The sequence below is a fragment of the Ursus americanus genome, chromosome 5, assembly GCF_024610735.1.
Source record: "Ursus americanus isolate L20-20 chromosome 5, mUrsAme1.1.p, whole genome shotgun sequence".
In the NCBI taxonomy this organism is placed as follows: Eukaryota; Metazoa; Chordata; class Mammalia; order Carnivora; family Ursidae; genus Ursus; species Ursus americanus.
In genome coordinates, this window is record NC_142131.1 from 76,674,324 (window position 1) to 76,701,382 (window position 27,059).

Here is a 27,059-nt window from a genome sequence, read left to right on the forward strand (position 1 = left end):
CTGAGAGCTGTGCCAGCAGCCAGGGCAATGGCTTGAAAGTGGCTCAGGGTGCTGTGGCCTGGACCAGCCCTGCCTGGGCTCCTGACCCCACATTCTCACTCCACTGATCCCAGAGAGGGGGAGAAACCCACCCCTGGGCCCTTTCCCTGACGGTGAAACCTCCATCTGTGAGGAGAGAACCCAGATGGTCCCACGAGGGGCTCTCGTTTAGCAGGAACCATTCAAAAGTCAAAGTCACAGTGGAGTGTCTCCACGGGCTGCTGTCACGGTTTGAAAAATGCCTGGGATGGGGGGGTTACATCCTGCCGTGGGGGAGGGGCCTACACAGCCACCTTGGGCAGGGGGGCAGGCGGGGGATGGTAGTCATTTGAAGCAGAAACCCAGCCACTAATGCGGCAGAAGGGCAGCCGCGGAGGTGAAGAGAAGGAGCCAGCCGCGGGCCAAACCCACGCACCCAGTTTCACGGAACTTTTATTGACTTTATTTGTGGGATGCATGACAGGAAGTCTTTCCATCGTTAGTGAGGAGAAAAGGTCATTTCCACAGTCACTTTGGCACACACTAACGTTGTCTCATAAAAAAACCAGAAAAGCGACGACAATGGAACCTAGGTATTACGTCATTGGATACATACAAAACACTAATAAAATATCCCTGATAAACCAAAGTGCATATAGACAGAGAGCACGATGCCCAGGACCGTACCGCACCTTCCCAGAGGCAGAGTCACTCACGTGGCCTAGTCAAAGTTGGAAGTTAACAGTCGTGAGAATTAGTATGCGTTACACACCGAGTATTTACATAACAGTAGTCAGAGCCGGGGAGGAGGCAGCGGGATGCTGTTAGCAGGTGGCAGGGGGGGTGGGGGTGCGACACGGGGCCTGGGGCATGTCAGGGGCTGGCGCGCTGCCCTCTGTGTAAGGCAGCGCCCGGGACGAGGCTCAGCAAACAGTCAGTGCCGACTGGCTGCGCGGCCTCAGAGGGGGTCTCCTCTCCGCAGAGCAGAGCGGGCTGGAGCCAGCACGCCCGGGGCTCCCCCCCACCCCGCACAGGCCGAGGGCTGCAGGAAACCTTGGATGAGCCAGAGGGCCTCCCCCTGGGCCTGCGCTGCCTGCCTCCTACCTGGATCACGACCCGCTCTGAAGCTGGAGTCAGCAGCCAATTCTGTTACCTTTCAACTTTAAGGCATTTTCTACATAGTTTTATCTAAGCAAAAAAAGCAATAAAAATTGAGGTAATTCTGTAGTTGTTCACACTGGTAGGTGGCCGCATCCACATCAGACAGTCTCTCTCTCTCTCTCAATCTCTCTCTCTCACTCTCTCACCTCTATGGATGGGGTCATGTGCGCACGATGAGAAAAGGCCATTGGAGCTAATGGACAGAGAGTGAAGTGGCGGTGTGTCCCCATGTCCCACTGGAGGGACACGTCCCCTGCCACCTCCGTGTGACCCAAACTCCCCGAGGGGATGGGGCACGGGGGCCAAGGGCTGTGGAAGTTGGACGCAAAGGCCACAGGAAGCAGGCCACAGTCGCACGAGTCAGGAGGACACACTGAGCACAGGGTCAGCAGCAGCAGCAACAGCAGGGGCGGCCGGGGAGCCCCCAACGCACCCCTGGAATCTCGGGGCTGGGCCACCCGGCGCGGCGACACAACATGGCGCGCCCCAGAACCCGTCTGGCCTCGCCTTGCTGGTGGGCGGCGTCTGAAAGGGGACCAGCGGGTTTCCCCCTTGACTTCCGACCGGCAGCTCCAGCTTGGAGGGATGTGGCCCCAAGAGGTGGTCACCAAGTGGTCACATGTGCACTCTGGCCTCTGGCCCCTCCAGCACCAAGACAGATCTTTGCCCCTTTACACGCCATCACCAACCAGGTCCCGGCCCCCCACAAGAGGCCAGTGCCCCGGGGCCATGCCTCTGCAAGGCGGGCCTCCCGGCCACACAGCCGGGGCAGCTCCAAAGGAGACGGCCGAGCACAGAGGCCCGGGAGAAATCAGATTCAACCGAGAGAGCGCTCAGGAAGAGTCAGGGAAGTTTTCCATAGAAAGAGAGGAGGGGAGCCCACGGCAAGCTCCACAGGGCGCAGGGCATGCACTGGAGGGCAGAGGCAGAGTTATAAACGGGCCGGTTACTTGACGAGGTCTTCTGGACAGGAGAGTCGGGGTCCGGTCGGGACAGCCACTGAACCACGTAGCTCTTCTTGGAAGGATCGGAGATGTTTCCTAGAGAGGAGAGGAAGGGCTGTGGCGGCTAAGGCCCCACACTGGGCCCTCACGCACCCACCGCCCCAGGCATTCGGGGGCAGCAGGAGGGCCCTGACTCCCCAGTGTGCTGTTCATGGTCACCGTGAATCTGCTTCTGTCTCCCAGACCACCGGGGAGCTGCTAGGAAGGCAGTCAGGGCTGAGTTCCTTCCATTTCCAACTAGGGAAAGGTCTCAGCCCTTAGCCCTTCCGTCTAGGTCACAGATGCTGAGTCTGGCCCAGCCCCCCTCACCCTGGGCCTGCTGTACACTGGGGGCTGGGGACCGGGGGCAGCAGAAGGCTTACGGGGACAGGAGCCCAGCCTGCAGATCCTGGCTGTCTCAGGCCGCTCCTCACGGCAGATCCCGAAGTTGTCATCCGCGGTTCGGCAGAGCACGGGCCGCTCCTGGGTGCCATTGCCACAGGTCACCGAGCACTGCAGGTGGAGAATCGCCTGTCAGAGCCCACCTCCCACGGTCAGCCGGGCCTGAAAGAGCTCCCATGCACGTGACCCGAGAACATACGGAAGGTGGTGAGGGGCAGAGGATAGAGTACGTGCTACGGGCCGGTGCTGCCTTGCCCAGGTGGCCGACTATATCTCCCGAGGCTCTGAAGAGAGGATGCATGGGCCTATCTCTCTGAGTTACTACGAGTTAGAGCAAACATACAGAGCCTGACACTTCAGGTTCTCAACGGGCATCTCCCTTTGGGCCCAGGAAAAACTCCTGTGTGCTGGGGGCTGCTGGGAGAGCTCTGACCTCGTCTGGGAGGTTTTGGCAGAGGACCCCTGGACACAAGGCCCTATGCCACCAGCACCGTCACTGGCCCCTCCAGCCCGGCGCCCCCTCTGCCTTACCGCATGGGGCCCAAAGCAGTCACACCCACACTTGGCCCAGCCCCGCAGGGAGAATTCCCAAGTCCTCACATTATATAGTACAGGAAAGGGTGGCCTCGGCAGTCCTGGGCTGCTCAAACCCTACAGAGCCCCAAGGAAGGCCTGCTTTCAGGACCGGGATTTGGGAAGCTCCTGGGGACCAAGCTCATGGAATGTTCTGTCTGGGGGGAGTGTTGCTGCACGCCTGAGGCCCTGAGTCACACTGCACCAGTCTGTCCAGTTAGTTTATACCAACATTGTGCTTGACGGTGAGCACCTGCCTCCCCCTGGGGGGTCTGAAGCTTCAGTAACTAGAGTCGGGCACACACGGAAGCCCCTGGACACCCAGGCTCTCGGGGGCTCCCCTAGTTGGCAGCATTTCCTGTGTGTCGTCCCATGCTGCGCTGAGAGAACAAAGTGCGCCCCTGGGACCTCACTGGGAGGGGACACCTAGAAGCTCGTGCCTGGCTTCCCCTGGGCTTGGCCACGCACATTCCCCCTTTGCTGATTCCACTCTGTGCTTTCACTGAAATACACTGTGAGTGTGATGACGTATGAGTGCTGTGAGTCCTTCCGGTGAATCACTGAGCCCGAGGCTGGTCTTGGGGACCCCAAACCACCAGGCCTGTGAGCTGGATGTCAGTGCTCACGTCAGCTCAGCCCTGGCCTCTGGACTGCTGCTCCAGCCCCTGAGACCATCCTCACTATTCTTCCCAGCTGCAGTCCAAGCCCTCCCTGGCCCATGTTCCCTCCTGCCAGCATGGCCGGCCTTCCAGACCACCCCTCTGCCCTCGGTCTCCCAGGACTCCAGGCTCCTGTAGCACATGGCAGCCTCTGCCTTGCAGAGTGAAGACCCATTCCAGTCAGTTTCTCAGCGGACCACTGACCATGTGGCACCCCCTGGTGCCCTGAGACCCACAGGATATGGCCTGGGGCCAGGAACTGCATCCAGACCCAGGTGAAATGCTCTGACCACCTTGGTCCTGCCCAAGCTGGATTTGGGGGCTGAGGATACAAGGCCGGGAGCCAACAGGACCACTTACCTGGGACCAGGGTCCAGCCCGCCACCGCCCGGGGCAGAGCTCACGGTTGCAGGCGCGGCGGCCCTCGGGCCGGGCGTCGTTGCAATGCTTGGTGTGCACGGAGCGGGTGGTGTTGTTGTGCAGGGGCTGTACGCAGCGCACAGAGCGAGCCTGTGTGCCTGTCCGCCCGCAGCTCTGACTGCAAGGCTCCCATTCACCTGTGACCCACCTGTGGGGGCAGAAGCAACAGGTCAGCCCCCTGGAGAGCCGTCCTGGCTGTGGCCCAGGGGTGCAGAGAGAAGGCAGCCTGCTTCCCCGGGGGCCTCTTCCCCTATTCTCAAGAAGATGGCATAGAGCCTGGAGGGGGCTCTGTCCAAGGTCCTGCAGGTGACAGTTCCACCGCTGGGGGGGCCTTGGGCGGGGTGGGAGGCATGGAAAGCCCTGGGTATGTCCCTTCTCAGGCTCCTGGCTCTGCCTTCTGCCCTCAGTGGCTGCTGACGTCACAGACCCTTCAGGGCAGCAGGGTGGACTCCCTCAGCACCCATCCCCACTCAGCCCCCACAGGTCTATGTACCAACCACCCTCTCCCCTCAGGGCCCTGCAAAAGGAATCTGGGCCCCAAAACACAGCCCTGCCACAGCCCTGTGCCAGAGGGTCAAGGCTGCAGCTGCCACAGTGAGCGGCCTGGGGAACATTTACTACAGAACCTGAAGCAGGCCGGGCCCCTCTGAGCCTCAGTTTCCCCATCTGGGCATTAGCACATGTCATCATCTCTAAGATGCACATGACTGTCTCAGTGCAGCAGGTGCGAAGCAGGGCTGCACCACAAAGCCTGCGGGGTCTTAGACTCCATGACACGTGCTGAGGGAGAAAGAACCCACCAAACGTGGCAGGGGATGTAAGGCCCAGAGCTGCTCAGAGCCTACACCCCACACCTGCCTCTCCACGAGCCCTGGGGGTCTGCCTTCTCCTGTCTTTCGGGACCCCGGGCTAGGGGTGGAGGAGCCGGGCAGCCCCGGGCACTCACACTGGCTGGGAGCACTCCTGTGTGTTGCAAGCTCGGCGGATGGCTTTGGGCTTTGTGAGGGCGTCGCAGAAGCCTCGGTGTACCATCTTGTGGTCCAGCCTCCGGCGGCAGCCATACTTGGTGAACTGGGAGCCTAAAGACGAGAGCTTGAGGGGGCTCATGGGGCAGTGTGGCCCCTCCAGGGGGCATGGAGAAGCAGCTCCATGGGCAGCTTCAGCCCTTTTCTCCCCAGCCTTCTGATGGGAGGGGGGGGCAGTGTGCCAGGGCCGGGCCTTAGAGATGACCAGCCTCGTGTCCACCCAGCACCCCAGGCCCAGTGAGGTGGGAGGCTGGGAAGAGTGGCCACCTTGTTCCCTGGGCCCTCAGCTGGCTTCCTGGGGCAGGAGGGAGGGCTCTATTTCCTCTCCATCGCTCAGCCACGTACTCCACCTTGAATTAACCTGCACTGAGGCCCTGCGATGAGCCAGGAGGTGGCTTAACACAGAAACGTGGCCTGCAAGGCTCCTCCCACCACAGTCTCAGGCAGCTGTTCTCAACTGGGGGCAATTCTGACATCGGGCAATATCTGGGACACTTAGTTGTCACAACTCAGGGTTGGGGGGTGCCTGCATCTAGCAGGTAGAAGCCGGGGATGCTGCTCAGCATCCTATAATCCACAAGACAGCCCCCACGAGAATTACAGAGAGAATCCTAGAGCCCAGTGTGTCAACAACTCCAAGGTCTCTAAACCCCAGGCTAGTGGGTGAGACGGGAGACAATGTGGCCGGACAGCCTGATCTAACCTGGGTGTCTGGAGATGTCCCAGAAAGCAGAGAACAGAGGGACTCTGGTTTAGTGGGAAGGCAGTATCGTGGCTCCCAGGGAGGAGACAGCCTGTGCAAAGGCCCTGAGGCGGGAGCACGGCATGTCCAGGAAAAGCAGCTAAGGCCAGTGTGGCCAGGGCCTGGTGGGCAAGGGGTGGGGGCACTGATGCAGTGGGAGAGGTCAGCAAGCTTCCCAGACCACAGAGACCATGAAGAGAATTTCGTTTTTATCGCAGGAGTAGAGGGAGCTGCTAAAACCATGCCACCAGTGCCAGAAAGGGACCTTTAAGAAGGCACTCTGGGGGTGAGAGCAGACACACAAGGGCCAGCTGGGGAGCAAGGATGGTGTCAGGACGGGGAAGATGGAACAGCAGATAGGTCCAAGAGATACAGAGGAGGGAGAGTCAGCAGCACGTGCTGCTGAAATCCAGGGGGGCAGGACGGCTCAAGGGAGGGTTGGGAGCCATCCACCCCGGTGGGAGCCCCGCAGAAGGAGCTGTCTACCCGCCTGGGCCACAGGATGGGTCTCCTCCACTTTGGCAAAATCCTCTCTGTCCTCTAGGTGTGGGACCTCTGAGGGAGCCTGTCCTGGCTACCTGCTCCTGCCTCTTGGCTTGTCCTGCCCCCCAGAAGCAGTGACCACATGTGGCGGACCAGCATCTTCCTGTCCACCTGTATGTCCCACCCAACTGTGGCCTCTTTGAGGTCCAGGGCAGGTGGGACACCTCTGCAGGAAGCCCTGCCCCAGGAGGGTCAGGAGGCCCTTCTGAATGAACGCGGGGAAGGACCCCCACAGAGGGAGCCCCTCTCCGGGTCTCCAGCACGGCCTGAGTCCCTCCTGTACCTGCCTCGTGAGGCACAATCCACCCAAGCCGTCCTCACACCAACCTCCCGCCAGGCCAGCCCCTCCCTCCCACACCGATGCAGCTGCATGCTGGTGACACCTATGCCCCACGTGCCCTTCTGGCTGCCTTTGGCCCGCTGACCCGAGCACCCCCTTCCTTCCCGCCCTCTGCCCCCTACCAGGTGGGTCATTGCCTTGGCCTCCTGCCTCTGGGGCCAGTCTTCTCGTACTAGGCGCATCCCGCAGGCCAGGCAGTCAGCAGGGCACTGTGGGCTCAGGAAGCCCTTTGCCCAGAAGTCCCCTCCAGCTCTGAGAAGGCCCCTCACCTCCACCGCAGGGCTTGGAGCACGGAGTCCACTTCTTGAGGGCCCACTCGTAGCTCACAGAGTCGTCCTCCAGGACGTTGTTGCCGTCCACGTTGAGTGAGTCCTCGTGGATCATGTACTTGTAAGTCAGCGAGATCCGGGCGTCTCCCTGTGGGATGACCTGCGCCCGGGGATGGTTGTGAACGCGTCTGCCCCACTGTCCACCCGCCCTCGGCGGCCAGTTTAGAAACACATGCCCCAGCCCACGTGCAGACGGTTCTCTTTCTGTGCCGTCGTTATGTTCTAGAAAGTGCCCGAAAGCTCTGAATTTGCTGATCCTGCACCACGGCTGGTGGGGGAGCATGGGGCGAGGGTCCTGCCAGCCTCTGGTCAGGATACTTTCATCCACTGTCAATACATAGACTTATTTTATGTGTGTTTCTGCTCGAGGCCACCTTGGTTTATGCGGCTGACTCGTTCACGCTGACCTCACGGCCGCTGCACTGAAACTCCGGCCCAAATGAATGGGCCAGCACACTGATGGGCACACCACCCACGCTTGTGCTCGGAACACCCGACAGCACTCGACGCTACGCCTGGGGCCACTCCGAACGGCGAAACCATCCCCCCAGGTGGCACAAAACTGTGGAAAGTGCAGCCCCACACGCACGGGGAAAAGGACCCTGGTTTTCAGCACAGGACTGAATGAGGAGCAGAGCGGCCCCCCGTTCCGCCTCCGCGGGGACGACTCAGATCTCTTGTTGCTCTGCCCGCGGTCTGGGAATGGCTGTGGAATCACCACCAGCAGAGACACAGGGATTACTAACTCGCTTCGGCAAGCAGGTGAATTTGCCAGTATGGAGACAGCAGCCGCCGAGGCCCGGCTGCGTCTGCGCTGCCACAGCCAGGTCACCGAGGGCACTTCCGGGGGTGAGGTCCCTGCAGGTGAACTGAGCAGAGGGGCGCACGTGCATGACACACACCCATGCCACAGCGGCCCGCCCTGGTATCCCCGGGCTCAGGTGCCCAAACCCAGCCACGGGCACTCGCCTTCGAGGAGGAGTTAAAGGCCCCTGAGCCTTATCTGGAGTGTTTTAAATTTTTCCCAAATAAAACATTTTACTTATGCAACTGAAATTAACTTTCAAAAAACGATTAGAAAATCAAGACCCCAGGGCACGTGGCTGGCTCTGTTAGTGGAGCGGGTGATTCTTGATCTTGGGGCTGTGAGTTCGAGCCCCACGTTGGGTGTAGAGATTACTTAAAAATAAAATCTTGAAAAAAAAAAAAAAAGAAAGGAAAAGAAAATCAAACCCCCTCTGGATTCTCATCACCAGGAGCGGGTCTTGGATGCAGGAGAGTTGGGGTCTAGCCCCGCTTAGGGACAAAGTCCCATGTGACCTGGGTCTGGGAGTCTAACCTCCTGAACCCCACCAATCACTCCTGGGGCACTGCAAGATTTGGATGGGATGGCAGACGTGAGCAGACATGATGAAAGGTGGCCGTGAATGCCATTTGGAAGGGGAAACTGAAACCCTTAGAGGGGAGAGTTTGACTACGGTCTCCTGGGGCCCAAGGCAGAGCCCAGATTCTCATGTCTCAAGGCTCCATGTCTGACATAGATGGAGACCTTGGTCCAAAGGGCAGGCCAGGGGAGCTGTTCCAAGAGGGGCCCGAAGGACCCAGCGTCCCCAGCGTCCCCAGGCACCTCCTCCATCTCCATCCCAGGCAGGCCTGGCCCCTGCCAACACTTACCAGCACGGTGATGGTTCCGTGAAGTGGGCCCATGGTCTGCAGTGTCTCCCGGCCGTCCTCATCCCGGTACTCCCACTCCACACCCATAGCAATGAAGGTTTTGGAATTGGGATCCACGTCATTCTCTTCATTTAAAATGAACTTGCCTGTCTCCAGGTTCTTGACGGCTGAGAACGGCAGAAGACAGCCCCCCCGCCATGATCACTCAGGGGCAGGAGCCGGGCACGTTGGGAAAGAGGCTGGCAGGGTCCACAGGACTGGTGAGGGGAGAGGTAGGGAGCAGATCCTCCTGTCTGTCCCAGCCACCCTCTGCCAGGGACCCGTCTGTGCCAGGGACGGCCCAGATCGCGTGGGAACCAGCCTGGCCCTCTGCTGCTCGGCGGAGCTACACTTCCCAGGACCTTTTCCTGGATCTGCCCCCACAGGCGTTGGGGGTGCAAGGGCTTCACGCAGCCGCTGTCGGGGCCACCTCCCTGCAATCTAATCAGAGCCACTCTCTCCTGCACCCCCCCCCGCCCCCTGGGCACACTGCTGGGGTGAGGCTTCCTGCCATCGGGTGGGTATACGTCCAGCTGAAAAGCAGAGTCTCTTCACCCCAACCTGGTGCCCTGTGAGGTCCCCACACATGGTCAGAGGCCTGGCTTGACCAGGGGGTAGCATGGGCCACAGGGAATACCCCAGGATATGCAGGTGTCTGAGCCAAGAACCAGGTGGTCAGGAAGCCCCAAGCTTCCCACAGTGTGGATGGCAGCTACTGGGGGCCTGCTGGAAGATTTTAGGAGGGCCCCAGACAGGGATCACAGAAGGAGGAAGTTGGTCCCTGCACAGGTCTCCGGTAGTGCTTGGTCCATGCCACAAAGGAAGCCTCAGCAGGGGCCTGCAGGCCCTCAACTGGCCACCCACCTTGGCTCCTCTTAAGCAGAGAGATCAGGCCCCAGACCTGGAGCCTGTAGCAGGAAACTGTGTAGATAGAAGTGTCTTTCCCTCCAGGAATCAACTTTAGATTTACTTTCCACTTAAGGCAAGTGGTACTGGTTTTGCATTTTGGGTAGCAATATAAAGTTTTCTCTTAAAATAGGGAAGAAAGAAAAATGTGCATTAAAACAGAGTGGGGTGTTTGCTGTGTGTCAGTGGAGGTGCCCGACAGTGGCACTTTGGGAGCCCCTGACCCAGTCCAGTCTCCAGGGCATGAGGAGGAAGGTGGGTGGGGCCCAAACTGGGAGAAGGGACTTTCCAGGATCTCCCCAGTGACCCCCAGCATTACTTTGGACTTGAGCCCACGACCACCCAGGAGGCAGGACCAGGTGCCTTCAGGGGGTGGAGGTGAGGATGGGTGAAGGCTGCAAGGGGTCATGGGAATCTCGGAGGGCACGGTCCCACGGGCAGGCAAGGTCACTCAGAGTTTTATGAACATCCACATTTGCAAGAGATGCCAGAAAGCCCTATTTCCAGGTAGAATCTCTTGAGTTTAAAATTAAACTAATTGGAAATATGCAAATACAGGTTGTGACCCCATCCGCAGGCCAGCCCAGGCGCCTTCTCGTTGGTGTGGTGGCTGCTGCCCAGGACTCTGCCTGCCTTCCAGTGGGTAGGGGGGCCTTCCCCCTTGGCCTTGAGATGGAGGAGGGGGTAGGCAGTCACCATTCTGTGGGCTGGGAGTATGGCATGCTTTAGACACATGTCCCTCCCCAGCTGCTGCCAGAGGAGCCTTTCCACCAGGAGGTGACCCCAGGAAAGATCCCCGTGGGCTGAGCCAGGGACAAGGGAGATGGAGCTGCGGCTGGGCCTCCCAGCCTGACCTCTGACCCCTGGGCTCTCTAGCCACCCCCAGACCTGCTGCGCTTCAGAGACTCACCCAGGTGGTGGCTGGTGCTGTCTGCCTCCTGGATAAGCAGGTGTCTGGCTCCTGCTGGGATCTCAAACATCTTGATGTAACCTTTGTTGGGATGTGGGGAAACAAAGCCAAATGAGTCAGAAGAGGCTGCTGGGATGCGGGCAATGCATGGAGGGGTCTCGCCCTCGAAGGCTGTTCCAGAGGGCTCCACGTTTCGTGGGCTTTGACCGCCCACCCGAACAAGGGCCGACAGGAAAGGCAGTGTGTTCCAGCAGGCCAAAGCCCTTCTGCTCCTCTTCAAATCCCAGGTGCTCCCTGGGCCTTTTCCCTTGGAAATGTGGCAGGAACCCTCGGGACGACCCTGGGGCCACACCTGGGCTTGAAGCTAAGATGCCATGTCTGGGAGGGAGGCCCTCAGTGAACTGCTTGACCTCCTGGACCTTAGCCACTTAATCTGCAAACTGAAGACCCCTGGGCTCCCGCAGCCTGGTGCCAGCTCTGAGACATGGTGATGGCCCTCTTCTAAGAGGCAAACCAAAGTGGCTTCTCCCCATTTCAGACAGCGGTATAGACACTGCAGGCTCACCCAGAGAGCTGTTTTTCCAGAGCTCAAGTCGGCCGGGGACCCCCAGTTCCCCAGCCCCATCGGCGGCTCCACAGTCGTGCTTAGCAGCCCAGGGCAGTGCTCCTGACAGCCAGCTGGGGCAGGAGCCGGGAGCAATGGACCCAGAGGCCAGCTGGGCAGCTCTGGAAGGCAAGGGAGGGGTGCCCTATGCAGGCCCCAGCCTCAAATAAAGACTGAGATCTGCCTTGTGCACCTGTAGGTTGGCATTCTCTGCCCTGACCCCCAAGACCTGGCTTCCCCGTTCTGCATTCACCCTGACTTAGGCTATGCCTGACTTACATCCTTCTTCCACATCAAGGCCACCCCCTCCCCAATCCCGCCGGGTGGCAGACAATCAGGCACTAGGGGCCAGAGGGAGGGGCTCACTCACCGAGCTTCTTGGGGGAGCGTGTGAATGTGCCCTTGACCACTTTGCAGTGGGTGTTGTCCCCTCCACACACGCCGCACTTGTCCTCCTGCTTGCTGGAGCCGATCACTCCGTCGCAGCCCACCTTCTGCAGGGAGACAGGGTGCAGTGTGTACTGGAGAGCCCTCTCCATGTGAGCCCTGGCCTGATCTATGCCTCAGGGCCCTGCCATCTGTTTCCTCTGCCCACGCCTCCCTTCGCAGTTCCTGATGCAGGAGAAGGAGACAGGGCTTTGGAGCAAGACAAACCCTGTGTGCCCACCCATGGACCAGCCACTGCTGCCCCTCCTCTGCTCATCTGGACAGTGTGACCTCACAGGGCTCTGCACAGCCTGACGGGGACCACCTGCCGAGATTGTCCTGGCCTGGCGAGCTACCCTCTGCATGGACGTCTCTGTCCCCATGGCTGTGAATCAGACCTGGCCTCTCCCCTTCTCCCAGGGGGCGACGCAGTGCAGCCCATCTGGGGCTCCCGCCCAAAGCTCAGGCCCGCACACCCCAAGAATGCAATGCCCCCTTTAGTCTGTCTCCAGGGTGTCTGCACAGGAGGTGACAAGAATTGGTGAGAACAACTGGGCCTCCATTCGTTCAACAAATCCTCTCAATATCGCCCACTCCAGTGTCAAAATTATTCCACACCGAGCGGGGATGCTCCCTTGCCCTGAGCCACCTGGTGCAGGTAGTAATAAGTTCAGGTTCCTCTCCTCTCCATAGCTCTGGAAGCACACCATTCCCCAGGGCCAGGGAAACTCCACGGAAGGAGCTCTTGCAGGACAACAGCCCTGAGCATTTAATGTGAGGCCACTCTGTCCTAGCTCCGCCAAGGAAGACAGCCCAGCCTCTGAGCTGGTCAGCTCCCTCTGCCTGTCCTAAAGTGCGCCAGAGTGTCATGGGTTTCCCTTTTTGCCAAGCCTACCAGGAAGCTCAGAGCCAAATTTCCCCTTCATGGTAATCCCAACCACCTACCTCTAGAGAAACCCACTTTTCCCTCTGCTCTTTGACTTCTGACATTTGTCTTATGAGGCCCTTTGAGGGCAGGGGCTCTGCACCATGAAAGCGCTACAGAGGAGTGGTTCATGAATCATGTTCGAAGGTATGGATAGACATTGATGATCTTTGGTCTTACCCATCTATGTGTAATCATAAGCTCTTTGAATCATTTTTGGAAGCGAGCAGGGTGAAACACAATCAATGAAATGGACATGCTGATGTTTATTTTAATGATTCCCGAGGGGAAAATTAGCCAAGGAAGACAGCGTGATCTACCAGGGAAAAAAGAAGACCAAACGAAACATCAGTCCTTAAAGGCGCAGAACCCTGAGCCGAACGTGCACACCTTGTTTCTAGGTGTGTGGTCTCCGGGGGCGCACTGCTCAAACTCTTGAGTTTGTTTCCATGTTTGTGACATGGTGTCAGAGCAGCCCAGTGTGCGGGGGCTGTTGCTACAGGCGAGAGGAGATGGTGCTCGCAGTCACAGGCTCCCTTCCTCGGGAAGGCTGGAGGTGATGCGGGGTGGGAGGGGGACTCCCTTTCAGGCCAGGACAGTTACACTCCCCGGGAGAAGGGCTGCTCCAGCCTCTCACCTGAGGGGGATTCATGCTCAGTTCCAGACAGAATAAACCAGAAGCAAAAAGCCTCAGAGCCATTGAGGCAGGTGGGAGCCAAGGCAGGTGTGTGCTGGTGCCAGGGAGCAAAGCAGCATCTGGAAGGTGCTCTCCCGGACTCCCGGACTTCAAAGTCCACGCCAGATCATGCACCTTAAGTGAGAACCAGCTCTAATCTAGAAGCTCTTCACTGGTTCATGTGCTCTTTCTAGAAAGGCTTGCAGCCCATGTACAACCCAAAACACTAATTAGAAATTCAGCTGGAGGATATCTGGACAGAGGGAAAACGAAGCAACAGGCTGCATTTCAAGACACTTGCTCCAATGGAGACTTTGTTCTGAGAGTCACAGAAGGTGAGCAAAAGGGAAAACAGAATAAATTAACTGCCTGATCTGTCAGAACGCCAGAGATATTAAAATAGCCTGTCACCCTTTTTCCTTACTTCTCAGACACATTTTTCGTATCCTTTTCCTTTTTCTGAAATCAAGGTATGTCTAATAACCACGGCGGACAGGACCTTGCCTGCCCTGGAGAGGAGCGGTTTCGTCTGGGCAGCTGCTGGGCAGCTCATCGGGTGGCGTGACTGCCAGGCACAGGCAAGCACCGTCCCCGGCTCGGGGAGCCTCCAACCCGGGCAAGTGTCTACGGACCTTCAGGAGATACTGTTTTAACACTCGGTGGTCTGAACGAGGGGGAGCGTGCTCCTCAGACGTTAACTGAGTAGAAAGGTTGATTTTGAAAACCAAGGTCCTCGCGTGGGCCTGAAATCTCGCTTGCGGTCCTATTGGGGTTGAGAGCTCCGGTGGGGAGGGCTCGTGTCCCCAAGTGGCTCTGCGTGGCTGCTGCCCGCGGAGGCCACGGCCAGAGAGGGCTGGCAGCTGGACTCTGCTCAGATTCAAGCCCGGGGGTGGGGGGGAGACACTGGTGGAGGTGGTGGGCTCCCTGTCCCTCGGGGAGGGGCCCACAGGCAACGAGGTGCTGCTTCCCTCCCTCCCATCTGTTATGAAATCCTGCGGGCAAGCCCTCAGATCAGGACAGATGCTAGCTTCTTTTAATCTCCGCCTTTCTCATTGCAATTTTCGGATGACATATTGACAGCACACTATTACTTTCTCAGGCCAGTGGACTGTGCCCCTTATCCCCTCGGCCTCATTTAATTTTTGATGCTCTTTTCATTCCCTGCTCTGTGGGCGTGCGTACACGTGCATCTCTGGTCTCCTGACGCGTCTTCTGCTGTCATTTCACCCTTAACCTTCCTGAGGTGTTGTGTTTTGATATTCCCTAATTGACAGCGTCCACTTGGACATGATTTTGGGGCCAGCATGAGATTCTTTTACAAGACGGGCTGCACATCCCCAGGCATTGTGAGGACTTGGTACCTCGTCTTAACTACTGCTCACATCTTCGGTGCGGCCCCAACCTTTCTGTCTCCTTTGCTTTAGAACTTCTGCATTATGACCACATATAAACGTAAACATTTCTATTTTCCAATGATGCAAAAAATCTCTCATCTTGCTGTTGTTCCTTCAAAATCACCATTAATTAATGAAATGCTTCATCTGTTTCTCGACTGTCAATGGTGGGAGCGAAGCTCTGGCCCCCGAGACGGTGAATGAGTACTCTGGCTTCTCTGTTATGTTCACGACCACATCAGAGCTGCCGTTTAAAGCAACTTCTATTACTAAATGTTTCCCACGCTCACGGCTTGTGCTGGTCATTGTTCTAAAATTTTCTGTGTCTTACAATGTTCTGTTTTGTTTTTAAAAGATTTTATTTTTTTAATTTAGAGAGACAGAGAGTGTGTGCGCACGAGCAGGGGGAGGGGCAGGGGAGAGAGAGAATCCCCAAGCAGACTCCTGGCTGAATGCAGAGCCCGACGTGGAGCTCAATCCCACAACCCCGAGACCGTGACCCGAACTGAAATCGAATCAGATGCTCAACCGACTGGGCCACCCTGTGTCTTATGATGTTTTGACATCTTAAAGAACTTGCTGGCCAGGGACAGGCTGCCCCTCCCTCATGCCTGCTCTTGGGGGCAGCAAAGGGCCGGTCTGGGAGCACGTTTCATATGTAAACCAACATTCCCCCATCACCCCCTTTTTTGCGTCTCATGCATGAGCTGATACTTCCCCTGCTCGGAATCATCCCCAGGCCAGATACCAGGAAGCCAGGGCCTCCCCTCCAGCCCGGAACCCTCCTGCATTGTTCATACTCACCCGTCCTCAGCTGTTTCCTGTGCCCGGCCTGCCTTTCCCGAGGGAACCCCCATAAAAAGCGCTGCCCCCCCACTCCTTCCCCACCCCCCGACCGAACCTGGTGCTTCCCCAAGGGGCCCTGCATAGCGAGGTGAGCCCTTCCCTTGGGAAACCTAAGTAACCCACTCTTCCTTCAATGGCATTGACCTCTCTGGGTCATCACTCAGTCACCTTCATAAATTAAAATACCACAGGAACAAAGGCAACGGTGCTATCTTTGTCCTCAGTATGTGGTTTCAACCCCTGAGCAGACTGTGCAGCCTGGCCTCCCTGCTAGACTCAGCGCCCCCCCGGCCTCTGCCGCTGCGTCTGGAGGAGCTCCTTTGCTGCGGGCTGTGGGCCACCCTCTTCTGTGAGCGGACAGAAGCCCTGAGCACAAGTCTGGCGGCCCCGCACCCCACCTCCTCACTCTCCTGGCCTCACCCTCTTTCTCGGGGGCGCCTGCAGCAAACTGCCAGGTTTTCTGCCCGAGACCTCCCGAAGATGCCGTCTCTCAGGAAAACAAGACGTAAGTCAGCCTCTATGGTCCTACAATCAGTCCTGCCTCCTCAGACTCTAGGGGCCCCTCCAGCTGTTTCTAGGGAGCCTGACAGAGGGCAGGCCTGTGCACACGCCATGATTGTATGCCAAGCTTATCCCACCCTTGTTTCTTGCGACAGCCTGAGATTGAAGCCGAAGACGCAATAGTGATGGAAAACACAGCAGGGCATTTCTACAAAGAGCCGAACCAACGAGACCCATGGTGGGCCCCCCTGATCGAGAACGAGCTGTCCGGGGCCCAGCGGAGTGCAAGGACGTGGCAGCACTTTGCTGCGGGTCGCCTGTGAACCACGTGCGACAGAATCACCCGGGAAGCATGTAAAATTCACGCTCCCAGGCCCAGCCTGGAGCTACAGAATCAGAACCTCTGAGGTGGGGCCCTCAAGCTCCCCGGGGGCCCTAAACGCACTCCAGTCCGAGAACCCTTGGCACAGGGAAGTGATCATGCCTGCCCTGCTCCAGGCACTGATTCCGACACTTTGCATGCTCAGCTTCTGTGAGGCCATGAGGCCACCCAGCAACCCCAGGAAGCCGACACCCTGGGGGGGGGCACGCCCCTGAGCCCCCCCCCCCCCGCCCGAGCACTCACCCTGCACTCCCCGCGCACACAGAGGCTGAAGGCGTCCTTATAAGAGCAGCGCGTCCCATCGTGCACCATTCGCTTCATGGACACCACCTCACCGGTCTCCTTGGACTCGCAGTAGAGGTGGCACCTCTCCTTGGCTGGAAGGGAAGCGGCAGGATGTCGGCGAGGAGGGCCAGCTGCACGGCTGGCTTTCACCCCAAGCTTGTTCAAGAGAAGCACCATGCAAGAGAAAAGTTCTCGCCAGACTCTTCATGGGATACACTCGCCCCCTTGCCCTGCCACATGCCTGCCCTGGGCCTGGGACAGAAAGCAAAAGGGGGCAGGTGACTACAACCCCCTTGGGGACTTTGACCCTAGGCTATTGGATTTAGAAAGAGCTTTTCCCAACAGAGCCAGGCTGATGTTGGCACAGATCCCAGAGGCTCTGACAGCCTTTCCCTGCAGACTGCAGCCCCCCTCTGAGATGGAGACCCTGTCTGCTCTGCCACCCACTCCCAGAACCGCACAGGCTGGGTGTGTGGCAGGTGCTTGGCTGCTGTAACGCACATGGGTGATGGAGACAGCACAGCAGGCCTGTGTCTGGTGGCCCGCCCCTGCCCAGTGCTGGAAGGGGCAGGAACGGTATGTTTAAAGTTCTGGGACTGGGCCCTGTAGCAACACCTGCTGACAGCCCCAGCCTGCCCACAGCCTGGGCATGGCTGCTGAGCACCCGCCCCACTCCATCCCGGGGGGCTCACCGTCCCGGTGCTCGTGGGGCAGCCAGTGGTGCTGGGCGTCACCGTGCTCAAAGTACAGGTCCCACTGCCGGCATTGCTCCTCGCGGAAGTCAGCCAGGGAGTCAGGGCAGTCCTGGGAGTTGCAGAGCTGGAAATCGTAGCCAAGGCCTGAGCAGGTGCGGCCCCCATTGGCCGGGCTGCAGGAGAAAGGGGAAGGCCTTGCGGCTTGGTGCCGCCAGGAAGAGGCCAGCATGTGGGGTGCCACTTGTGGGATTGTGGGGATTCCTGCATCTCAGGCATGGGGATGCAGCTGTGCAGAATGAAGGGACCCAGCCCTGACCCGTCCTGTCTTAGCTGCAGGCCCCGGGCAATCCCCCACCACCCATTAAGTATAGAGCGGCTGGTAATCCCTCCCTCTGGGACCCCTGTGGGACGGCAGCGTCAGCTGGGCCCCCATGCACGCCCCCCCTAGCTCCTGTCCCTGTGACTGAACCAACAGTGGGCTGTGGCTGGCTGTTAAGACTCTGCCTTTTCTGGGACATAAATCCCAAGATGGAGGAGGTGGGGGAGTCTCCTCTACATCCGGGCCTGGTCCCGTGCCTGACCCATGGTGGGGACTCAACAATTCCAAACCAGCAGAATCCCGCCGCACAAGTTCCCAGCAAGGGTCAGGAACGCAGCAGACACTCTGTTTCCTGGCTTCCCCCCACCTCAGAGACCTGGGCTGAGTTTCCCTAATTTCCTCACTTCGCTGAGAACAGCTCTCATCCACAAAGCACTAGCCCCGCAGCAAAGGCCAGAAAAGGCGCCAGTGGTGGGTCGGCAGGTCCCTCTGGCAGGCGGGGTGGTGGGCACAGCAGGACTGCACCCCGGGAGGAGTGGGTGTCGCCTCAGTGTCGCCATTTGCCCAGCATGGCAGCGCCAAGCAGAGCCTGGGGCCCCACCGGAGACTTGGGCAAGGGTCACGCTGTGCCCACGTGACAGGGGTGGTCAGTGCGACTGCATGTGGCACAGCAGAGCGGACAAGCACCGGGGCTGGCTTCCACGAGGCCCCTCCCCCAGGGCCGTGTTCTTGAGGGAAGGCGGTGGGAAAAAGTGATACAAGAAATCTGCGGAGAAAGCAGCAGGAGGCCTCCGTGTTGGATGGGGTGGATGAAAAGAAGGAGCAGCTCTGAGATTTACACCAGGGCTACCACCCATGGGGTCACGGGGAATGACAACCCGACCAGGGCGTCCCCAGGACAGTATGCAGGTGTGGGAAGCAGCAGGAAGGAGGCGCACTGGTTCCAACGGAGAGCCACGCAAACTCCAAAATAGAAAGTGAGCTGGAGAATTCAGGGGAGGTGGGCAAGGAAGACCAAGTGCAGAGCCGGAGACGAGACCGCCTGTGGTTTTGCTGTCACAGAGTGGGGAGAGCGAAGGACACAGGGGGAGCCCGGGCTAGTGAGCAGGGGCAGCTGGGAACTGCACAGCATCTCCAAGCTGGCCCCCGTGCTGCGGGAAAGGCCGCAGACAGACGAGCGCAGGGAGCCACAGCTTGCGGGACAGCGTGCGATACGGTGGTCACCCCCGGGGAGGATGCACGGAAGGGCAGGTGCGTGGGGCCTGCCTAGGTTGCTGACACAGAGGCTGCATGGAGCCCAGGAGCTCTGAAATGCTCTGGGCCTCGCAGCTGCCCAGGTCGCCCACTGACGCTGGTGGAAACAGTTGTCATGGCTCCCTGACAGCGCTGTCTGACCAGCACTGATGTGGAGGGAGCGCCGATCCTGGGCCTGATGGCTCGTGTGAACAGACAGCTCTTGTCTCGGTTGCACTGGTCTCTTGCTGCCACCAAGGAGGCTGGCAGCCGGAGGAGTAAAAACCCCGTGGAGCACGCAGGTGAAGAAGGACAGAAGAACACGGGGCCCGTCTCCCCAACCTCAAGCCTGGCCTGGAGATGAGTGCTCCAGACCTGAAGCACCCAGAGTCAGGCACCAGGCTTCAGGGTTTGGACGCCAGGGGGGCCGGGCCAGATCTGCTCTCTTGACTGTGAAGCCTGGACCAAGTCACTCTATCGGCACATGAAGGGGCAGCAGAGATTAAGTACAGGTCCTGAGGCCTGCTGCAGGCCAGGTGCCGTGCTGTGGGATGGGAGCCCTGGCGGTCCTCACCCAGCACCCCAGAGCCTCTGTAGTTCTAACGTCCTATCTTGTCAATCTCGTATCTCATCCTGAGGCAGGTATAATAGTCCCAGGGCTGCTTGAAAGGAGCCGGGACGGGGTACTCTGCATCTGACCAGGATGGGGCCTGGAGCCCTCGGGTAGGAACTGGTCAGAAGCACGGGGAGAATTCTCCAGGCATGATCTGGGGCAACTGGCCCCAAGCACAGGTGCCCCCTGAGGTTTGGGCTTTCCCACTGCTGGACCCCAGGGCATGGGTCCCTTCCCGACTGATGTGGACTCGACCTCTCTCCCCAGAGCTGAGACTGCTGACCCCCTCTGGCTCCCTGGGGGCCAGTTCAGGGCCTAGCCAAGTGGGGCATGGGAACTGCTGCAGAGGTCAGAGCCCAGCCCGTCTGGAAGGGCCTCAGAGACCTGCAAGGCTTAAGTTTTGGGGTCACAAGCTCCTTTGAGAAGTTGATATGAAACTGGAAACCTGCTCCTCCAGAAAAACACACATGCACATAAAGTCATACCCAATACTCCTGAGGCTGTGGTGGGACCCAAGGCAGGGTGATGAGCTTAGGACTCAGGCTTAGGGCTTAGGGCCCCAACCCAAATATCGAGGGGGTCCAGGTGGCTGGAGTTGGTGAGTGAAGACAGCTGGGTTGGGCTGCCCCATGAAGGGGGTGGCCTGAGTTGTTCATCATCCACCAGTCTGTATTTGGGCCTGGTGTTGCAGGGATGCCCAATCTGGAAGCTGGAAATAGGATTCTCTTTTTTTTTGATGTGAAAGTCCAGATATTTTTGTATTTTCTTGTGAACCAAGATCTTTAAAACATCAAACAGGCCAAAGAAAGAATGACAAAAGCCACACGTCTTCCTGCAGCCATGGGGCATCCCCGGGAAGGTGGAAGACCAGAGTAAGAGGTCATCTGTGGGGGGTCCCGCTCACATGACTGTACCTACACCCACAATCAATCCATGAGGTAGGCTACCTGAGGCCTGGGGGGCTCACTGATGTGCCCTGAGTCACACAGAGCTGCAGGGGCCCAGGCTGCACAGCCCCCTTTCCATGGGCAGCGCACTGCATGAGGCAAGGTGCAGGACTGGCGGGGGCCAGACCTGAGAGATAGTCACAGGATGGGGTGAAATGGGGGGCATAAAAGGAACCTGGGGGAGGACAGCAGAGCACAGGGCTTGGGGCCTGCATGGGAGGCAGGAGGGGGAGCACAGCTGGGAGTGGGAGCCTGGCAAGCACGGGGACACCCTCCCTGGGCGACCTCAACCATACACGCCCAGGATGGCATGTCGCTGCCCCTGCCTCTCGCCTGACTGTACACAGCTGCTCTCCTGCTCAGCCTCCAGCATCCGGGAGCCCAAGAGGGCCCTCCTCCTTATCCCCATTTCCCTGTCTCTGCTACACCTTCTGTCTTCCATGCCCTTGACCAAGAAGCGCAGAGTAAGTTGGTGTCTAGAGCAGGGTGCAGGCCAGGTTGGGGGAATGGCCCCAGGCCAGCGGCCCAGGGGACGAGGTTTCTAACACTCCAGGGCTGGCTCTGCCCCAGTAGGCTGTGTGACCTGAGTCAAGACCCTTCCCTCTCTGAGTCTCTGCTTCCTCCCAGGGATGGTGACGAGGCACCCGGGCTGCCTGCCCTACACCCTCTCCAGAAGTGACGGACAGCCACGGGGGCCCTGCAGGATAAGGCCGGCCAGCGAGGGACCTGTGAGGGGCCTTGGGGACCTCAGCTATCACACAGGAGGGTGAGAAACAGTGGGGCCAACTCACTGTGGGTTGTCACACTGGCGGGTCCTGAACTTCACGCCTGTGCCACAGGTGCGCGAGCAGGAGCCGAACGGACTCCAGGCACCCCAGTTGCCATCCCGTTTGAGGATGTCAGGCGTCAGCCAGATGCAGTGTCCTTTGAAGCAGTGCTGAAAGACAGAAGGTTACTCCTATGACCCTCTGTTCCAGGGCCACTCAGACACCTCATCCTCTTCAGCCTGCAGTTCCCCTAATGTCTGCTTGGCCCTGGAGGCACTGGGAGAGTGGACCTCATGTCCCCCTAGAAGTTCAGAGCCCCATCAGGAGGCCCAGTGAGGTGCTGGCCTGCCTTGTTCCCCTTGACCGCCACCCCGGCCACCCACCATCCTCCACGTCTTGTCCAGCCCACTCTGTCCCCTCAGCCTGAGCGTGCCCCACACCCCACACCCTACACCATGTCTCCGGATGAGGCCACAGGTGTACCTACACAGGGCACGTTCATAAAGAAGCAACCAGCAGGTCAGGCCAGTGACTCCAGAGACATACAGGACCTACCAGCTTATGTTTAAAGGACATACAATGGAAATGAAGGTCGGGTGACAAGCTGACACGGTAAACATTCATGAATGCAGTGAGCACAACACCAGCGCTCAGGGAACACAGACCTACAGCTCGAATCTGGTCGCACTGCTCCCCAGCCCCCCACGGGGAGGACACTTACACAAACTAGGGCCACTTTAGGAAGACGATTACAACATGTAAAACACTACCTTAGATCTAAAATGGAATACTGATTTAGAAAAAGAAAAGACATCACAAAAAGTTAAAAATTTAACAATGGACCAATACCACACACAACCAAAAGCAGAGAACAAGGATGTTTATCTAATGAACTGACTGCCACAATTTTTCCTGCAATTCCGACGACGTACTCGCCCATCCCCTCTTCATATGACCCCCGACCTGCGGGTACAGGCACAGGAGTCGGACGGACTCCAGGAGCCCCGGCTGCTGTCTGGTTTCAGGATGTCAATTTTGTAGGTCTGTCTTCCATATTGAGAACAGAAAGATAATGCTGCCATTCCTCGGCGAACTTTCTCTGTAAGGGCCGGTGGCTATTTTGGCTACGTGGTCTCAGTTGTAACTACTCAGCTCTGCCACCACAGCATGAACGCAGCTATAGACAACACATCAGTGAATAGACATAGCTGTGTCCTGATAAAACTTTATTTACAAAAACAGGCAGCAAGTGGAAACGTCTACAGTGGACCTACACTGGTGAGCATTATTTTTAAAAAAACAACCACTTAAAGTACCTGGAAATTGTCCTAAACTCTATACAACAGATGGAGAAATATTGATTCAAGAATGTCTATGAAATCTTGGTAAGAACAGTGGAAGTCTATGGCATTCAGGCCACAACCCTTGCCCATACCTTCCCTCCAGCTCAAGGGGCCAGAAGCTTTACGGCCTGGAAGATGGAGCTATCTATCCTCCCTGCTCCCAGTCTGGGGCTACGGTTTGACCCTGGGAAAGGCAAGCAGCTGGCACCTCCCAATTCACAATTTTGTGTTGCAGAAAGTCAACTTCAGGCAGTAGAGGCCAAGAGGACTGGGTCTCCCATTGCTGCGTGAAGACTCCACCCCGGAGAGGTCAGGCCAAGAATACTGGCTCTTGACAGCCCCTTTCCCAGATTGATTGTAGGGCAGAGGTCCCATTAAAAAAGAAAAAAACCAAGAAGAGTAGGGGCTGCCATCCCCACCCAGTGACCACTCGTAGGCCAGGATGTAACTCTGGGAGAAGTGGGCCACCCTGGCCTTCATTCCAGTGCAGTGGTGTAGTGGTCTTCCCGGGAGATAGGCAGAACAGCCAGCTCCATAGCTCTCCCTAGGGGGACTGACTCTATTTGGAACAGAGCATGGGGAAGTTCATACCTACAGGCATTGTCTAAAACAAGAGAAATCTTAGTAGTGAGTTGAGCAATTAAGAGGAGGCCAGGAGCTCCATGATGCTAATAGCAATAAGTAAAATGGTAAAACAACCAACAGCATAACAGAAAGAACCAAGGCAAGACAGCTAAGAGCCCTCCTGGGGTCTGAGTAAGGCTCAAACATGGGCAACATCCTGCTTTTGTGAAAGGCTCAGAATTTCACTGGGTCATACTGTGGACAAGTCGTACTTGACGGCATTCTCAAAACCACACGGGAACCGGTTAGCAGCTAGTGAAATCTAACTGGGTGACACCAGTAGAGGCAGAACAGCCAGAAGTTTCCTGGGAAAATCAGAGAAGGAGACAGAGACAACCTGGCTAATACCACTGTCCGGGGGCGGGGGGGGCGGGGGGGGGGATTCGGGGGGTTGTCTGGTCAGGGTGATGACACACAGGCCCAAGGCTGTGACCTCCGAGGAGGTGGGGCAGTATCAGCTGCTGCACAATGCAGGATAAACAAATACAGTTTATGGAAACAGTGCAGCCGAGTCGCTAAACAAAGAAACAAGCAAACAAGCAAACAAGCAAATGACAGGACAACAAGGTACAGGGGCATCAATGTCTGAGTCTCTTCAGTGTATTATCTACAATGTCCAGTTTCTACCAAAATTTCTGAGACATGAAAAGAAACAGGAAAGTGTGATCTGCACCCGGGCTAGTAAGCAGGTGATGGAAACTACCTCTGAGGAGGCCCCGATGTTGGACTTAGCAGGCAGATTTCACAACAGCTCCAAGAACAAAAGGGAACCATGTCTAAAGAACGGAAGGAGGGGAAAGGACAATGTCGCACCAAATACAGAACATCAGGAAAGAGGTAGAAAGTGCTACAAAAATGTGAACAGAACTTCTGGAGTTGAAAAATACAAAAACTGAAGTAGTAAATTCACCGAGGGCTCAGCAGTGATCTGAGCTGACAGAAGTGAGAGTCCATGAACTTGAATACAGATGGGTAGCAATTCTGTAATCTGAAGAGTGGAGAGAAAAAAGAATAAATAAAAATGAACAGAGCCTCTGAGAAACATGGAAGGACCACTGAGTTCACGGCAACATGCATAGTAAAGGTGCTGGGAGGAGAGAAGACCAAAAGGAGAGGAAAATATTCAAAGACATGATGGGTACTCAAATTTGATGGGGGAAAAAACCTATACACCCAAGATATTTAACAAACTCCAAGTAGAATAAATGTAAAGAGAGCCATACCCAGACACATGATAGTCAAGTTGGTGAAAGACAAAAAGTCAAAAGCAGCAAGAGGAAAAAGACTCATCATGTATAAGGAAAGCCCAATAAAATCAAGAGCTGACATTTAATCAGAAATAATGGAGGTCAGAGGCAGTGGTGTTAACCAAGAATAACCAATTCTGCCAACAATGAAGGTGAAATAGAAATATTCTCACACAAACGAAAACAGGAGAATTCATGGCTAGCAGACTGCCTCGTAGGAAAACACTAAAGGAAATTATTCAGACTGAAAGCAAGTGATACCAAAGACTAATTCAAATCCACATGAAAAAAAACAACAACAAAGAGTGCTGGAAATGGACAATTTTCTAGAAAGACACAGACTACCAAAACTGACTTAATAAGATACAGAAAATCAGAATAGACCTATAATAAGTAAAGAGATTAAATGAGTGATTTAAAACTTCCCACAAATAACAGCCCAACCCCAGATGGCTCCATTGGTGAATTCTACCAAACGTTTAAAGAAAAATTAACACCACTCCTTCATGAACTCTTCCAAAATACAAAGGAAAAAAGAAATTTCCCAATTCATTCTATGAGGCTAGCATTACCCTGATAAACCAGACAGAGGTACCGCAAGAAAAAACTGCAGACCAATATCCCTTGCGAAAATAGACACAAAAATCCTCAACAAAATCCTAGCAAACCAAATCTAACAGCATATTAAAAGTTTATACACCATGACCAAATGAAATTTATCCCAGGAGTGCAGGATTTAATATCTGAAAATCAATGTAATAAGCCATATTAACAGACTAAAGAACAAACTGTATTCACAGGATAAAGAACAAACTGTATGATTGCCTCAAGACTCAAAAAAAGAAATCTGGCAATAGCCAACATCCTTTCCTGAAAACACACATACACACACACACACCAGACAAGGAGTAGAAGAGAATTTCCTCAATCTGATCAAGAACATTGAGGAACTACCCATAGCCAACATCATGCTTAATGATGAAGGAATGAACTATTTCCCCCTATTATCAGGACCAAGACTTCAAGTCAACATCATATGGAAGTTCTAGCCAGGACAAGTAGGCTGAGAAAAAGAAATTAAAGGCAACCAGATTGGAAAAGAAGAAGTAAAACTATCTCTATTTGCAAATGACATAATCTTATATACAGAAACTTCTAAAGAACCCACTAAAAACCTATTAGATCTAATAAAGAAATTCAGTGAGATTGCAGGGCACAAGATCAACATAGAAAAATCAGTTGTATTTCTATGAACAGTTTATCCTATAAATAAACTGGAAGGGAAATTAAGAATTTATCTATAATAGCATCAAAAAGAAGAAAAAAACCTTAGTAATATATTGAACAAAGGAAGTATAAAACATGCACAATGAAAACTACAAAACATTGTTGAAATAAATTCAAGATCCAAATAAACAGAAAGACATCCCATGTTTATGGATCAGACTGCTAATATGTCGATACTCTAAATTCAATGTAATCCTGTCAAAATCCCAGCTGCAGTTTTGCAGAAATCGAAAAACTTCTAAAATTGACATGGAAATCCTCACCAACACCTGTTATTTCTTGTCTTTTGGATTCTAGCCATTCTGACAGGTCAAAGGACCGGAAACAGCCAAAGCAATCCTAGAAAAGAAGGAAGTGGGACAACTTGCACTTCCTACTTCAAAGTTTAATACAGAACTGCAGTAATCAAAAGAGTGTGACTCTGCCTTAGGACAGACAAATCTGTGGATGGAACAGAATGCAGAGTCCAGAAACGAACGCTTACATGCAGTCAGTGGGTTTCCAACAAGGGTAGCAAGATGATTCAACAGAAAGAGAACAGTCTCTTCAACAATGGGCTGAGATGACTGGGTGTCCACATGCAGAAGGATGAAGTTGGACCCCTACCTCACACCTTGCACAAAAGTCAAATGAAAATGGATCATAAGCCTAAGGGTAAGGGCTATCCTCAGAATGCAACACAGAAATAGATCTTACTGACCTAATGGCAATGGTATCTTAGATACAAGACCAAAAGCACAGGCAACAGAAGAAAAAAAATAGATAAGTTGGACCTCTCCAGAATTAAAACATTTGTGCATCAAACGATACTGTCATGAAACTGACAAGACAACCCACAAAACGGGAAAAAGTATTTGCAAACCATGTATCTGATAAGGGACTTATCCCTTATACTTAACCCCGATAAGGGACCTGTATCCAGCATATATAAAGAACTCTGATAACTCAATAATAAAAAGATAAATAATTAAAAAAAATAGCAAAGGATATAAATAGACATTTACCCCTCCCCCAAGACACATATATATGAATTGCCACCAAGCACATGACAAAGAGATGCTCGATATCATAGGTCACTAGGGAAATGCATGTCAAAACCACAACGCACCGACACTTCACATCCCCTGGGATGGTTACAACAAAAAGACAGATGGTAACAAGTCTGGGCGAGGATGTGGAGAAATCAGAACCCTCATGCAGTGCTAGCTGGAATGTAAAACA

General features: G+C 55.6%; 1 protein-coding gene across 1 annotated transcript in view; it reads right to left on the minus strand.

The window, feature by feature from the left end:
• The window catches only part of ADAMTS2 (ADAM metallopeptidase with thrombospondin type 1 motif 2), a 222,383-nt gene that overhangs the window by 7,915 nt on the left and 187,409 nt on the right, over positions 1 to 27,059 (minus strand). The window contains exons 11-21 of the mRNA XM_045794972.2: positions 21,362 to 21,507; positions 17,456 to 17,631; positions 16,722 to 16,855; positions 11,699 to 11,822; positions 10,725 to 10,805; positions 8,870 to 9,036; positions 7,136 to 7,295; positions 5,163 to 5,295; positions 4,157 to 4,364; positions 2,546 to 2,675; positions 2,130 to 2,219 (exon numbers count right to left, since the gene is read on the minus strand). Of these exons, the coding sequence (XP_045650928.2) occupies positions 2,130 to 2,219; positions 2,546 to 2,675; positions 4,157 to 4,364; positions 5,163 to 5,295; positions 7,136 to 7,295; positions 8,870 to 9,036; positions 10,725 to 10,805; positions 11,699 to 11,822; positions 16,722 to 16,855; positions 17,456 to 17,631; positions 21,362 to 21,507 (1,549 nt within the window). The remainder of the gene's footprint in view (positions 1 to 2,129; positions 2,220 to 2,545; positions 2,676 to 4,156; positions 4,365 to 5,162; positions 5,296 to 7,135; positions 7,296 to 8,869; positions 9,037 to 10,724; positions 10,806 to 11,698; positions 11,823 to 16,721; positions 16,856 to 17,455; positions 17,632 to 21,361; positions 21,508 to 27,059) is intronic.